This window comes from Fundulus heteroclitus, chromosome 8, assembly GCF_011125445.2.
Source record: "Fundulus heteroclitus isolate FHET01 chromosome 8, MU-UCD_Fhet_4.1, whole genome shotgun sequence".
Classification (NCBI taxonomy): domain Eukaryota; kingdom Metazoa; phylum Chordata; class Actinopteri; order Cyprinodontiformes; family Fundulidae; genus Fundulus; species Fundulus heteroclitus.
In genome coordinates, this window is record NC_046368.1 from 2749292 (window position 1) to 2763716 (window position 14425).

The window sequence follows — 14425 nt, forward strand, 5'->3', positions numbered from 1 at the left end:
ATGCTGAATAACAGACTAGTTTCTGAATTTTGTTAAATTGCTTTCAGGTAACATAATATAATCAGATAATAATCTGATTATATTAAGAGTGACAGGAAGTAGCAAATGACAGAGAAAGGAGTTGAGCCCTTATGGAGGACCATCTGGTGGTGGGACTTAGGAACTGCACCACATTGTAAATTTAATAAATAAGTTTACTACTTTGGGCCTTTAGACACAAATTAACCATTGATTTCACATTCCAAACTCACATTTTAAACGATTGGTTACTCAGGAGGAAAATTATCGGGCCTAAACCTTCTGTAAGGTTAGGGGAAAGGAAAAACTGTGAATTAAAAAGGTGCACAGGGATAACCACCATGAGGGGATTGTGACTTGTTAGAACAGGAACTCCGGTCGTTAAACAAATTGTTGTTTTTTTTCCCAGTGTCCTCTCTGGCAATGTGGCAATAAGAATTGTTGTCTTAATGCCAAAAAGAGCTCAACAGATTTTACTTTCACAAGTGGAGCAGTACGGCGTTCGCCACAGTGCTCCGCTTGATTTATGCATGAAAATAGTTTTATTATGATTCATTTCACATTATGTGGACACTACAATGAGAAAGTAGGAGAGGAATGGAAAAAATAAACTTCTTAATCAATCACTTAATCTGGATGGAATTAACTTGGCCTCTGGTAATAAAGTAAAAAATCTTGGTGTTATTTTTGACCAAGACATGTCATTTAAATCCCACATTAAACAGGTTTCCAGAGTTTCCTTTTTTCACCTCAGGAATATCGCCAAAATTAGAAACATTCTGTCCAGGAGTGATGCTGAAAAACTAGTCCATGCATTTGTTACTTCAAGGCTGGACTATTGTAATTCTTTACTATCAGGAAGTCCACAAAATGCAGTTCAAAGCCTTCAGCTGATCCAAAATGCTGCAGCAAGAGTTCTGATGAAAATCAACAAGAGGGATCATATTTCTCCTGTTTTAGCTTCCCTTCATTGGCTTCCTGTTAAATCAAGAATAGAATTTAAAATTCTCCTTCTAACGTATAAAGCCCTTAATAATCAAGCTCCATCATATATCAGAGCTCTGATTACCCCGTATGTTCCTAACAGAGCACTTCGCTCTCAGACTGCAGGTCTGCTGGTGGTTCCTACATATAAATAAAGGAAGGAAGGAGGGAGATGTTTGCTCAGATGAAATGTTGCTGTTAATATGCAGGACTCAGCATCCCTCATTGTGATGATATCTAATGAAGCGGCTTAATCCAGTCTTCCTGGTTTCCTGCAGCAGTGAGTGAAGACAGCAGGCCTTCGTCGTCTTTCTCTCCCGAGCAGCAGAGTCTTCCTCCTCCTGCAGACTGGGAGCTTTCGGATGCAGATGTCCTGCTGTGTTCTCATGGGGCTGTCCCTCCTGCTGCTCCTCTTCCAGCTGTGTATTAGCACCAGCTCAGACTCCTTTGTGATGTCAAAATGCCCATTTCCACCTCCATGTGTCCCTCTGTGCTCAGAGCAGAGGCAGAATAACCAAGTAGGGGGGAGGAGCGGTCCACCATGGACAGGTCCGACCCAGATCCAGCAACAAAGTCAAAGTTGGACATGATTGGTTTTTAATAGTTTATATTTATTTGTTGGATCGTTTGAAGGCTAACTGTTGGGTCCCTTGTAAAACGTTGTTGGGTTTTTCATCATTAGTGTTCAAATGCAAGCATTCGGTATTGTCAGGTAGATGATAAATACGCAGGGAGAAGGGCAGGGGTTCTAAAATACAACATTGCTCTACACCAGTTTAACAGCTTTAAATGGTTGAACTTACACTGTGAGTTTAAGGCATTGTTTTCTATTACAAGTTTTTTTAATATATTTTCAACAAAACATTGTGGCTTGTAAAGAAGGCCCGGGGTTATGAGCACAGGTGAGTCGACAGTTCATCACAACAGAGGCTCAACCCTTCAGTTTAGGAGCCTTTTTCTACCAGAATCATTCACAAGTTGCTTATCCGACAATCAAAAAGAAAAAATTTATGTGAAAATGATCACGTGCTGGACCAAAAAGTGAGTGAGAAAGTCTACAATATCCAAATAAAAACTTTAAAAGTTCTCCAGAAAGGCTGAAAAGTTGTCAATAAAGACATTGGAGAATTTATTTATTTTTAAGAATTTAAAATGTCAATGTATGTGAAGAAATGTGAAGAAATGATGTTTAAATCAGGTGTTTCTGTGCAGGTTTTTTGCATGCATGAATTGTTTCCGCATGTTTTCTGTTGAGGTTTTCGTTGTGTTGGCTCATTAACATCTGACTGGATGGATGAACAAGGTTAGCATACATGTGGATGGATGAAGAGACAGAAACAGGGTGGGAGTTACAAGCTTCAGCCAAAAATCCAAAAGGGAAAACTGCAAAATAAAACAGAAAAAGGTGTTTTACATTGAACTCTGAACTGCAGTTTTTATTTTTATTTAACTTTGCTCATGTACCTTCAATTCACAACATTTGCAAGATGTTCCCTCAATAAAGATAGATAGATAGATAGATAGATAGATAGATAGATAGATAGATAGATAGATAGATAGATAGATAGATAGATAGATAGATAGATAGATAGATAGATAGATAGATAGATAGATAGATAGATAGATAGATAGATAGATAGATAGATAGATAGATAGATAAACTTTATTCCGGACTCATGGTCCAATAAATACATACATAAAAACATGAATGAATGGATAAGAAGGAGAAAAAAAAACACAATACAAGTACCATTATCAACTATCAAATAAAGACAGAATAATCCATCAGACAATAATCCATTGAGACAAAACTAGGTATGACGCTTTCCTAACTCAGATTTTTATCATGAGGGTCTTCAGTTGCAACTATTTAAAGTCATTCGTTTATTTTTCTCCTTATTAATGGATTTTATTTGATCAAACCTTTATTTTAATAACTCTGGCAATAAATAAACAGCTTGTTAAACAGAATCCTTTCGCCCTCAGTCAGGTCGCCTCTTGTTGATTGCAACCTGCAGACAGGCGGGAAGGGGCGTGGCTTGCGGTGCCCCTCCCCCTCCTGAATGGAAATCACCTGGAGAGCAGAGAGTAGGGAGGAGGTCTGCAGAGGATCAGCAGCTCCATTCTCTGCCCCTAAAGGAGATGTTCCTCCGTTTACCTTCAACTGAGGCTGACAAAACCTGGAACTCAGATTTATTCCGCGATTTGTTGATCTTCTGGATTTCCTGGGAGAGCATTAACTGAATATTTACATTATTTTTCAGCGTTTTATTTTTATTTTTTCTTGTGTGTGTTTTGTTCACATTTAAACTGCAACGAATTGGAATCAGGAGCATTTTAAATACATTTTCTGCTACAAGATGAGGCGGCCGCAGAAGTTCAGGTGAGTCCTGATTCAAAAATAAAAACTAAAAGGTGTTTTTTTTTCTCTTTTCCCTCCAGATTTATTTAATTTAAATCATGGTTCTCCTCCCTCTGCTGCCTTTCAGGGCGCTGCTCTGTGCTGTCTGGTGTCTCCGGGCTGCTGCTGCTGCATCTCCGCCTTCTGCAGGTCGGTTGTCACCATCAGGCATCTCCTGATGTGGCCAAAACTTCATGATGCATTCAAGCACACCTCGAAAAGAAAGCAAAGCAGCCTAATTATTCTGCATTATGTAGCACCTTTGGAGTGAAATCTGTGATCAAGTTTCCAGTATCCAACAAAAACTTGCAGAAGCTGCAAAACTATCATTTATTCTACGTTTCTTCATCATATGTTTAGTTTTCAATGTGTACTTGAATGCATCACAAAGGTTCATTTAAGTGCCTATAATAAAACCTTTTTTTAATGATCAGACGTTTTTAGTTTCACAGCTGCGTGTTATGTGAATTCAGACGTTTTCTCTTCGCCAGTCTCTGTCTGTCTCACTGCGGTTTAACTGGTTTTTAAAACTTTTACACCCAGTCTGAGGCCAGGTAGCCACTGGTTTCTCCTAATTTGCACATCAGTCAGATCCACTAGTGGGACCTTTTCCTGGAACATTCAGCAGGAATGTGAGGGTCATTCACAGATAAAAAGAAACCCAGGGATGTGGCCGTCAGGGTTTGGCTTTCAGAGTGAAGTCACTGATTTAACCAAATCTATCAGACTGCTTCTCCAGAGCTTTAAATGACACAGGAGACGATTTTCTCCAACAAGTCAAAATTTGTCAGCTCTTCATTTTGGCTTTGAATTTTAAGTGGGATGCAGGTGATGATCCTCCGCTGCCTGGATTATTTTCTCATATTCTGACTTTTTAACTTTTTCTCAGGCTTTGAGGCAAACCTCCACTCTTCCTCTACTGCTGTCCCATCTTCTTCTCCTTCGGTGGAGCAATCCTCCCGTCCCTCCCAGGAGTTTCTGGCTCAGTTTACCCAGGTGAGCTCTCCAAACAGCGGGGACCGTAAACACCGGGACGCCAGCGCCGTGCGTCCCTTCATCGGCCTCACCAGCAGTAAGTTTGCTCCAGAACACCAGCAGGCACTCACACATAAACAACATGCTGGGAATATTTCTGTAGTGTGGAGACCTGCAGGGTTTTTCTGCAGGTCTTAGGAATTATTCAGGAAGATGCTTAGATGTTACAAGGTTTTTTTTGTGGAGGAAAGGAATCAGAATTTGCAGATTTTCTGTTTTAATTTGGCTGTAAAACTGTAAAGAGGGTCTGGATGTTGCAGGCCATGATCAGTGGAGTTTTAGTGTTTTTCTGTTAATTTCAGATGTTTGTTCAGACTCTGGGTGTTTACTGATGTGAAGCGAAGGAGTGCTGCTGGAATGTGCTGCCAGATGCAGACTCTGGTTTATTTCACAGATACAGAGGAGCTGCAGCAGCAAGCAGAGCTCTGACTTAAAAACATTTTTTAAATCTGCTAATAAAACTAATAGAGATCATGCTTTGTCTATATATTTATACCCAATAAAAATACAAAACTAAACAAAACCAAGGGTAATTACAAACGTGTTGGAGGAAACAGACTGTTAAATAGAAAATAAGGGACTTCATGGCAGCATGGTGCTCATCCATCTGAACGTGAAGTACTCTGTAAAACTTCCTTCAGATTGAGATTTTTTTTAGGTTTAATGGGTTTTATTTTGTCCCTAATAGTTAAACATACTTTACACACTGCAAAAACAGAACTAAAAATAAGTAAAATGTTCTTAAAGTTAGTGTATATGTCCTTGATTTGAGCAGGTAAATAAGATGATCCGCCAATGGAATAAGATTTTTGCACTTAAAATAGGAACAATTCATCTCCATCATCTTATTTCAAGTGCAGAATGTCTAATTATCTTATTTTAGGGGTCAAAATACTCATTCCATTGGCAGATGATATTATTTACCTGCTCAAATCAAGGACAAATACACTAACTTTAAGAACATTTTACTTATTTTTAGAATGGTTTTTGCAGTGCAATATCTCATTCTCAAGTCTTTACTGGGGGGGAAACAACTAAAGTGCAAAAAAACTTCAATATCTTTAGAAACCTGGAGATGTTCTGACCAACACCCCTTTAAAAGAATAAAGTCTGAATGCTCAAAGGAAAATGGACATGACAGGAACTAAATCAGTATTTTAAATATTTAATGAAATCACGATGTTTCCCTTTTCAGAACTGAGGTAATAATTAGATGAACACAAAGTGAGACAGAGGTTTATGTTTTTAATGTTTTTAATGTTTTTAAGGCGCTGAGCAGAGCCGGAGCTGCTGTAAGAACGGAGGAACCTGCATCCTCGGCAGCTTCTGCGCGTGTCCTCCATTCTTTACCGGGAGGAGCTGCGAGTACGACACCCGGATCAGGTAAATAACCAGAACGTCTCCGTTAACATTAGTTATCGCTTTGTTTTGGCCAGACTCACAGTCTCTTTGTGTTGAAGTGCAAAGACTCACCGTGGGTCATTAATGCGGTTGTCTTTTAATTCTGATCTCTTTTATTTCTACAGACGATGTGATTTTATACCTCATGGAGAGTGGGTCCAGAAAGGATGTTCTTACTGTCGCTGTTTCTACGGCGTCTTGCACTGCTTACCTCGTGTTTTCCACAAAGATTGTGGTAAGAAAGTTTACACGCATTACAAGACAAAGCATCTGCCCTTATTTGATCTGAAAATGGCTTCATGCAGCTGAGAGTCTGGCAGCTTTAAACTCTGAGAAAAGCATCAAGGTTGTCAAACATTTTAATTTTTAATCCTCTCTTTATCCCCTGTGATGTGCTTCAGGTAATCACTGAAGGGTTTTGTAATCTCAAAGGTGTGGAGCAACAATCAACACCCACAGATCACGATAAAACCCGCCATTCACACTAAAAAAAACAATTCCTTCTTAGTGTAAACAGAACATAAAAAATTAAACCGGGTCAACTCCTTTTCTGAGTTAACAGAGCCAGTTTGCTGTTAAATTAGTTAATTCAATAAAATTTTATTTATATAGCGCCAGTTCATGAAACAAGTCAAATTAAATTTAATACTAGCTTGCATTAGCATGTCATGAGTAACAGCCAAATATTGTAATATGTTAACGTCTTTGAAAAGTCCATAATATTCATGTATTTATTTTTAAATAAAAAGTTATGTTTGTGTTACAAGATGTAGAAAACATGGGAACAGTAACATGAAGAAAATAATATAGATAAAATAAGATTTGATTAAAAATAATTAAGATGATGACCTTAGTTACATCTTGTTTTCAGCTAATGATGGTGTCCATCCTTTGTTATTTATACATATTTACATTTATACCGTTTTGTTTTTATTCTCTTTTAATCCTACAGGGTCCCTGGGTATTTTTTGAGTTAATAATTTTATTTATTTATTATTTTTTATTTCATCACAGGCAACTGTCTGTCATGACGGCAGCAGCATACAATATGGCCCAGTGTGTCTTTTGGGGTGAATTCAGGATTTTCCAGGGTTTAGTTTTCTTCAAGATTATTTGTATTAAACAAAGAAATCAGCATCCTTCCAGCTTTTAGCCATCGACTCAAATTCAACATATATTTTGTAATGCATACCATTACAATTTGATATCTGTTTTTGACTTTATGTTAAAATACCCTCAAAATTGTGTGCTATATTTATGTACTTTGCATCTATTTCCATGTAGACCAGTGATCTGTTAATTTATTTTAAACATATTTACGCAAAAAGTTGACTGAGCTTTTAGTGAAGAGATGGATCGCTTCAGTTTGTGGAAGAAGAAGAAATCTCCGTCATTGCAAGTAGTACATTCCAACCAATCGTGTCTTCTACATTTAACCATCCCTTGGGGAGCGTTGGGCAGCTTTTACAGCTTTTACAGCTCAGAGGACCAATCGGGGCTGAGAGCCTTGCTCAGGGACCGTGGTGGCAGTCTGCGGGATGAACCCGGGTATTTGCAGCCTTCTCAGAGAGCTCAGCGCCGCCCTGACCACCAGACCACCACTGTCCCAGTTTATTCCAAAAATAAACACGATTCAGACGTGTAGAGGGTGAAAGCTTTTCCTGCCCTGTTTGGGAGATAAACGTGTGTCTCTAAGACTTGAAGGAGCTGCTGAAGGATTAGATAAGTCTATGTTTAGGGAAAGAGAGAACGGCTGCAGAACTAAAGAAGTATAAGGAGGAAGATGAGGGATGGGAAGTCTTCAGTGATTCTCTCCGTTTTCTCTCCAGATGACTCAGACGAGGCGGTGCGTTGGCTTGATTCGTCGGCGCTCAGGATGAATCCTCCCAGCTGTTTCCTGTATCTGCTGCTGCCACTTCCTGCGCTGCTGCTCCTCTGATGCGAGCTCCTCTTTACTGCAGACGTGCTGCTTAGATTCATGTCCAGAACGAGCAGAATCGCTTTTATTCTCCCCTCGGCTGTAAACCGACCAACACCGATGCAATAAGCTGCAGCGCTGGTCAGATGTTTCAACAGAGAACGGGAGGACAGGATTTCTTCCAAGTTAAACCCTGATTTGTGTTTGTCGAGGATTTAAACAAAATGAAGGATGCTGTACATAAGATATTTATGCAAAATGTTTTTTTTTAAATCATTTATCACTTTATTCTCTCTTTGTGAAAGAAAAATATTTCCTGTGATTTCTTGTTTGAGACTTGCACAAACTGATCTGATGTGACACTTTGTCTTTAAATCTAACCCTAATGTGTTTTATTATTGCCTTTATTTATGTTGTTGTTGTTGTTGCACAGGATTTAGTTTTAAGGAAAGCACGTTTAACTTTGTGAGCAGTTTAAAGTTTGTGGTCCCAGTCTGTTATCTGGAGGTATTTCCAGAGGGGAGCCGTTCTCCCCTGGCTGTTATCTCCACCGTTTATTGATGAGGCTGAATTTGATTATCTGCTGCTTTCTTATCTTAAACAAACACAGGAGCGGCTGTTCTGCCGTCCGTCGGCTGATTTGCTGCTGCAGATCCAATAAATGAGCAGCAGGATCAGAATAAAGAACTTCAGGTTTATTTTTAATAATTTAATGCTCCCTCTGAAGAAGCTGGTGTCAAAAGAAGGATCCCACATGTGGAAGAAGATCCCTTTATGAATCAAACCAATGACAAACATTCACACATTAATCAACTCACAACCACAGACTTCAGTGTGTTTTGTTGTGAATTTTGTTCAGGTGTAAATTGGAAGGAAAATCATGCATTAAAAACACTTTTACAGTTAAAGTTCTGAAAAGTGTGGCGTGCATTTGTATTTACCCCCTTTAATCTGATACCCTAGATAAAATTCAGTGCCTATAAAACAAGATCCCTACGTCTGACGTTAGTTTTAATTTTAACTCCACATTTAGCTGTAGAGTTCTGGTCAGAATCTTGCTTAGTTTTGGTCACTTGTTGGTTTTATTTGACTGAATTGTGAAATCATGCAGGAATGCTTGTTTTGGGGCCTCTTGAGTCTTTAAACAGAATCATCTGCGTGAAAAGAAATGTTTCTGTTCCTCTTCTTTGTGGATGTGGGTTTATTGAAGACTGGCAGGTAGAACGTTAGCAAAAGAAAGTCATAATATTTAACAGGTGTGAGATAAATGAGACTAACGGCAAAGATGTTGAAGATGCTCTACTCTGGAGGAGGGCAAACAACCTGTTAGGCCAACATGCGTGATGCTCTGAGAAGAAAACACCTCAGTGAAGCATGGCGGGGGCAGCATCGTGCTGCGACGACACTTTTCTCCAGCTGTCACAGAAAAGCTGATCAGAGTTCATGCACAAAGACGTCAAACTCCACGTTACGGTGAATGTGAGCTGAATTTTACCCTTATGGTTTTTCTGCGTCCACATAGATGCTGTTTTTATCAAAAGTTCATCCAATGGTTTGGAAACAATTCAATTTTATTTATGTAGCGCCAATTCATGAAACATGTCATCTCAAGGCATTTTACAAAGTCAAAATAAATCAGATTTTACAGACTGGTCAAAAATGTCCTATATAAGGGAACCAGTTGATTGCTTCAAAGTCCCGACAAGCAGCATTCACTCCTCCTGAAAGAGCGTAGAGCCACAGTGGACAGTCGTCTGCATTGTTGATGGCTTTGCAGCAATCCCTCATACTGAGCATGCATGAAGCGACAGTGGAGAGGAAAACTCCCCTTTAACAGGGAGGAGAACCTCCAGCAGAACCAGAACCAGGCTCATTGTGAACGCTCATCTGCCTCCACCCACTGGGGCTTAGAGAAGACAGAGCAGAGACACAGAAAGCTCAGAAGCTCACATTGACCCAGGAGTACTTTCTATGTTAGATGGTAATAGAGGATGATCTGCCTCCCCTGATGATGTCACAGCTAACAGAACGCCAGACCAGGTGTACCTTCTATGAAGAGAAAAATGACAGAGAACAAAAAGTTAAAAGCTGAAATAACAACAAACAATGCAGATTGGAGAGCAGTAGGAGAACTCAGCAGAGTGAGAGAAATAGACCCTGATGTCCTCCAGCAGCCTAAGCCTATAGCAGCATAACTATAGAGGTAGCTCAGGGTAACATGAGCCACTCTGACTAGAAGCTTTGTCACAAAGAAAAGTTTTAAGCCTAGTCTTAAAAGTAGACAGGGTGTCTGCCTCACGGACCAAAACTGGGAGTTGGTTCCACAGGAGAGGAGCCTGATAGCTAAAGGATCTGCCTCCCATTCTACTTTTAGAGACTCTAGGAACCACCAGCAGACCTGCAGTCTGAGAGCGAAGTGCTCTGTTAGGAATATACGGGGTAATCAAATCAAAAGCATCGTACTTCCAGAGCAAAACGCAGACAATTAGGAAAAACGAGTAACAAAGGTGTTGGATGGATGTAAAATTTATAGTTTTGTTTCATTATTTCACTCATTCTGACATGCCTCTCTGGGTTAAAAATTTCCTTGAAGATCAGGAGATCAGAAAAGGACTTCCTGTGTTTTTAACATGCATGTTAATCAGGAAACTCCCGACTCATTCCAGCCATGAAGTCTTGCTTTTCTTCCTCAGGAACTTTCTGCAGAGATCCACAGCTCCTGTCCAACCATCCACAAAACTTCAGCCTCATAGGAGATAGTTTAATGATCTTATCTTTCTACCAAGATCAGACCTGCTTGTCTTGTCCTCACGGGACTAATTAGTTTCTGGCTTGTCTTTGACTTCAGCTTTAAATAAAAAGACCCAAACCAGAAGCTTCGCTGCTGCAGAGGAACACAAAGATGGACTAATTGGGACGAGAATCTAAGCAGGAAGGATTTTCCCCTGTTTAATCCCACAGTAATCAGAGCGTAATCTCTCCATTGTTGTCCAGCCGACTCCTCATAACAAGTTAATTAAAAAAAAAAAAGTCAGTCAAACCATTTAATGTGATTTTGGCTTCAGTTTGTCCAGAGGTCAAGCCACCCAGCCCTGCTTCTCACTGGAAGATCCAAAAACAGTAAAAGTGCAGCGAACGAGTGCAGAAGCTGCAGGTTTTCCTGCAGGGTGGTGGAGGGTTGGAGCAGATTTAAGGAGCAGAAGCAGCGGGAGGCGAGGATGGATGTAAAAGGGATTAATGAAGATGGGAATGAGAGGAGGAATGTCAAACGACTCTCTGCACCTCCTCCCACGACTTCAGGCACGTCTCCCTTTAACATTCGTTAAAGGAGACACATAAACAAATAAAAGAAAAGGTTTTCTGGGCTTATATTGGGTAAAGAAAATAAAGTGTTAGAGAGACGATGGGGAGATAAATGTAATCAGGAGGAAAGTTTGGCCTCTTAAAGTCCCTTCGTGTTGTTCTCCACCTGGGTTTGTTGGACACAAAGATTCCCATAAAAATGATATCAACATATTTTTTCCCCTTCTGATTTTCATCATTATCATCTGTCTTTACCGTACTGAACACATCATTTACTAAAATATTGATATATATATATATATATATATATATATATATATATATATATATAGATATATATATATATATATATATATATATATATATATATATATATATATATATATATATAATATATATATATATATATATATAAATAAAAGTTTCATTTATTTTGGCCTTATGGTAGCAACAGGGCAATGTAGTCCAGCTACTCTGTCCTCCCAGCAGAGACGGATAGAGAGCTGTGGACGTGGAGGAGTGATATTACACACTTGGGAAGAATATTTAGTGTGCCTTATAATCTGAAAAATACGGTACTTCTTCACACTGACCGGTGGAAATGTGATTTGTTCTTTAAACCCACAGAACCCCAGTAGAACCCAGACAACAGTAACGTTTCTGTAGCATCATTACGCTGAAGCAGGACAGTTCAGCTGCTGCCTTTTAATTCTTCTACCATCAGAATTGAAATGTTGCTGAACCTCCGATCCTCTGAACCATGACTGACATCTAGTGGTCGGTGTTGTGCCCTGGATGGCGCTCCTCTCAGGGAACCCACTGCTGATGAGGCGGAGGTAGGCCTTTCTCCAGACGTCTCCTGTCAGGCTCCGCACATCTTCTCCAGCTGAACACAGAGCTGATCTGGGGTCAGTGGAGTCCCATCGCTGCTGTACACGTCCAGCTGGAAGAGCTGCGAGGAAGGTTAGGGTCAGCAACGTACATCCGCCTCAGCAGAAATAAATAAAATCACAAGGTGCTCCAAAGGAAAGATGCAAATAAAAATATCTGATTTACTGAAACGTCTGCAGCACGTTATACGTAATAAAAGCTCACAGATCTTGGGGCAGTGATACAAATAACTGGTAGGAGAACAGAACCCTGCGGAGCAAATAGTTCTGCAGTAGAAAAACAAACAAACCTGATCTGCACCAGATGTGAGCGTAGACTAAATGACTCCCTTATACAGGAAATTGTTTGACCAATCTGTATAATCTGATTGAATTTGACTTTTGAAAGTGCAGTGAGACATGGCCGGTTCTAGACAGGGGCCAACAGGGGCCCATGCCCCTGTAGAACTGGTCCTGGCCCCTGTTATGGCCCCTGTACTAAAGACATAACATTAAATACACTTCTAATAATTACTGGCAATGGCAAAGAAACTGGTTGGTCACTTTGACCAATTTTATTTTTTACCTATACAGTTTTACTCTAAGAAGGATATAAAAATTAAGATGTTTCACGTTTAGCTTTAGCCGTATTGAGCTGGGGCCAAAGTTTTCAACTGCTAGATCAGGGGTCTGAAATCTGCAGTTCCAGAGCCACAAGTGCCTCACTTAATATTATTACACAGTTAAATATTGCCATTTTATTGTTTCATTCCTTTGTTCTGTGCTCCTGTGAAAAAACACTGGCCCCACCTTGGCCCCCCTGGTAAATTTGGTCTAGAACCGCCACTGCTGTGAGATGACATGTTTCATCAACTGGCGCTATATAAATAAAATTTAATTGAATTGATGCTTTCTAAGCAGAAACCAGACAGAACCAGGTCCAGCTTCTACAAACACCAACGAGGAAGAAGCCACATGTTCTCCAGTTGTTGAGTGAAGGACACTAATAGCTAATTAAGGCTTCTGTTTGCTGCAGAAATTAAATTATAAAAAATAACCAGGCAGCAGAGAAATGTATGCTTTAAGCAGCTTTAAATAACAGAAAACATTAAAACATCTAAATAAAACTGAGCTTGTTCTTAAAAACAGACCGATATATGTTTTTATTCCCAGTTAACCCAGCTGAACTGACCTTTCACCCAGTTAGCATGAGTTGAACATTAGCCATCTGAGCTAACTAGCTCCGGCTAAGCTAAGCTAACAGCTGGGGAACTTTAGTCAGAAAACATTAAATATTTTCAAGCCCAATTACATAATAATTCTGTGGGTTAAACAAACTCGGAAATTTAAACATATTTAAAATTTTCTCTGCTACATTAGCTGGTTCTGTTTTTCCTCACCACTGCTCTGCTGCAAAAAGCCAACATTGTGGGTCAGGAATGCCCACAAACTGCAGTCTGAATGCGGAGAGGATCAGCTCGGTGTTTTATGTCAGATGAACCTTTAACTGTTGGACATCTGAAGAAACCTGCTGAGCAGCTCCAAGGCAGAGAAATGCCTTACATATTGGTCAAAAATCTGTAAGGCAAAAACCATGACCTCCAATGGTGCTTTAGTCTGTCTTAGTTTATTTAAAATGACTTTATTTTATCCATCACACAGCAACACAGAGGCAAACAACTATGCACACTCTCATTCAATTTAGAGAGAATCAATTAACTTAACTGGACTGATGGAGGAAGCCAGAGTACCAGGAGGGAATCCATGAAGGGACGTTCCCTCAAGAACGACTCCAGGCCAGGACCTGAACCCAGGCTTAATCAAACTCTAACCTTCTAGCTGCAAGGCAACGGCGCTAAAATATCCTCCAGTTTTTAGCTTCTAAATTGTCCTCAGGTGTAAGTGTGCATGCCTGGTTGTTTGTCCTTTGAGTCTCTCTGCTGCCCTGCGATGAACAGATAACCTGTCCAGGATGGGCCCTGCCTATGAAATATTTCTCTTAGTGTTAGGGGAAAAACAACCTTCCTAAGTAGCTTTATGAATTGTTGCTTTTTAAATTACAATTTAAGGATTAAACGTTTGCACATTTCTGTTTTTACAAAATAAAAATAAATAAATCAAAGAAATATCAGTAATCTTTTTTTTTCTTTTTGCTTTTTCTACCTACTCCTTTTGATCCATGGTATAACGAGGACATACTGTGTATATATTTGATGCATCTCGTCCTACTTGACTCCTCTTTCCTATGACTACTGATTACTGAGCCAATGTGACGTGAATTTCTCCAATGTGAGATCAATAAAGCTTATCTTATCTTATCTTATCTTATCTTATCTTATCTTATCTTACTTGGTTTATTTAATTATAAAAAATTTTTTACTGACTGTTTTTCTGAAATGCTCTAAAAGGACTGAATTCTGTATTTATTTGTTTATTGTTATTGGGCTACAGCCATTTCAACAACAGACAGTGACAAACTTAATTGAAGTGTTATCT

At 39.5% G+C, this 14425-nt stretch overlaps 1 protein-coding gene across 1 annotated transcript; it reads left to right on the forward strand.

Annotated features, from left to right (window-relative positions):
* Positions 1-2776: 2776 nt before the first annotated feature.
* Positions 2777-8669, forward strand: LOC105918450 (teratocarcinoma-derived growth factor 1). The gene is made up of 6 exons (XM_012853532.3): positions 2777-3385; positions 3492-3553; positions 4293-4475; positions 5707-5821; positions 5965-6074; positions 7669-8669. The coding sequence occupies exons 1-6, from the start codon at positions 3363-3365 to the stop codon at positions 7776-7778; spliced, it is 603 nt and encodes a 200-aa protein (XP_012708986.2). The 5' UTR covers positions 2777-3362; the 3' UTR covers positions 7779-8669.
* The last annotated feature ends 5756 nt before the right edge of the window (positions 8670-14425 follow it).

Coding starts and splice junctions, on each gene's coding strand:
- LOC105918450 (XM_012853532.3), top strand. CDS start 3,363: ATGAGGCGGCCGCAGAAGTTCAG. Junction 4,476..5,706: donor CTTCATCGGCCTCACCAGCA/GTAAGTTTGCTC, acceptor AATGTTTTTAAG/GCGCTGAGCAGAGCCGGAGC. Junction 6,075..7,668: donor TGTTTTCCACAAAGATTGTG/GTAAGAAAGTTT, acceptor TTTTCTCTCCAG/ATGACTCAGACGAGGCGGTG.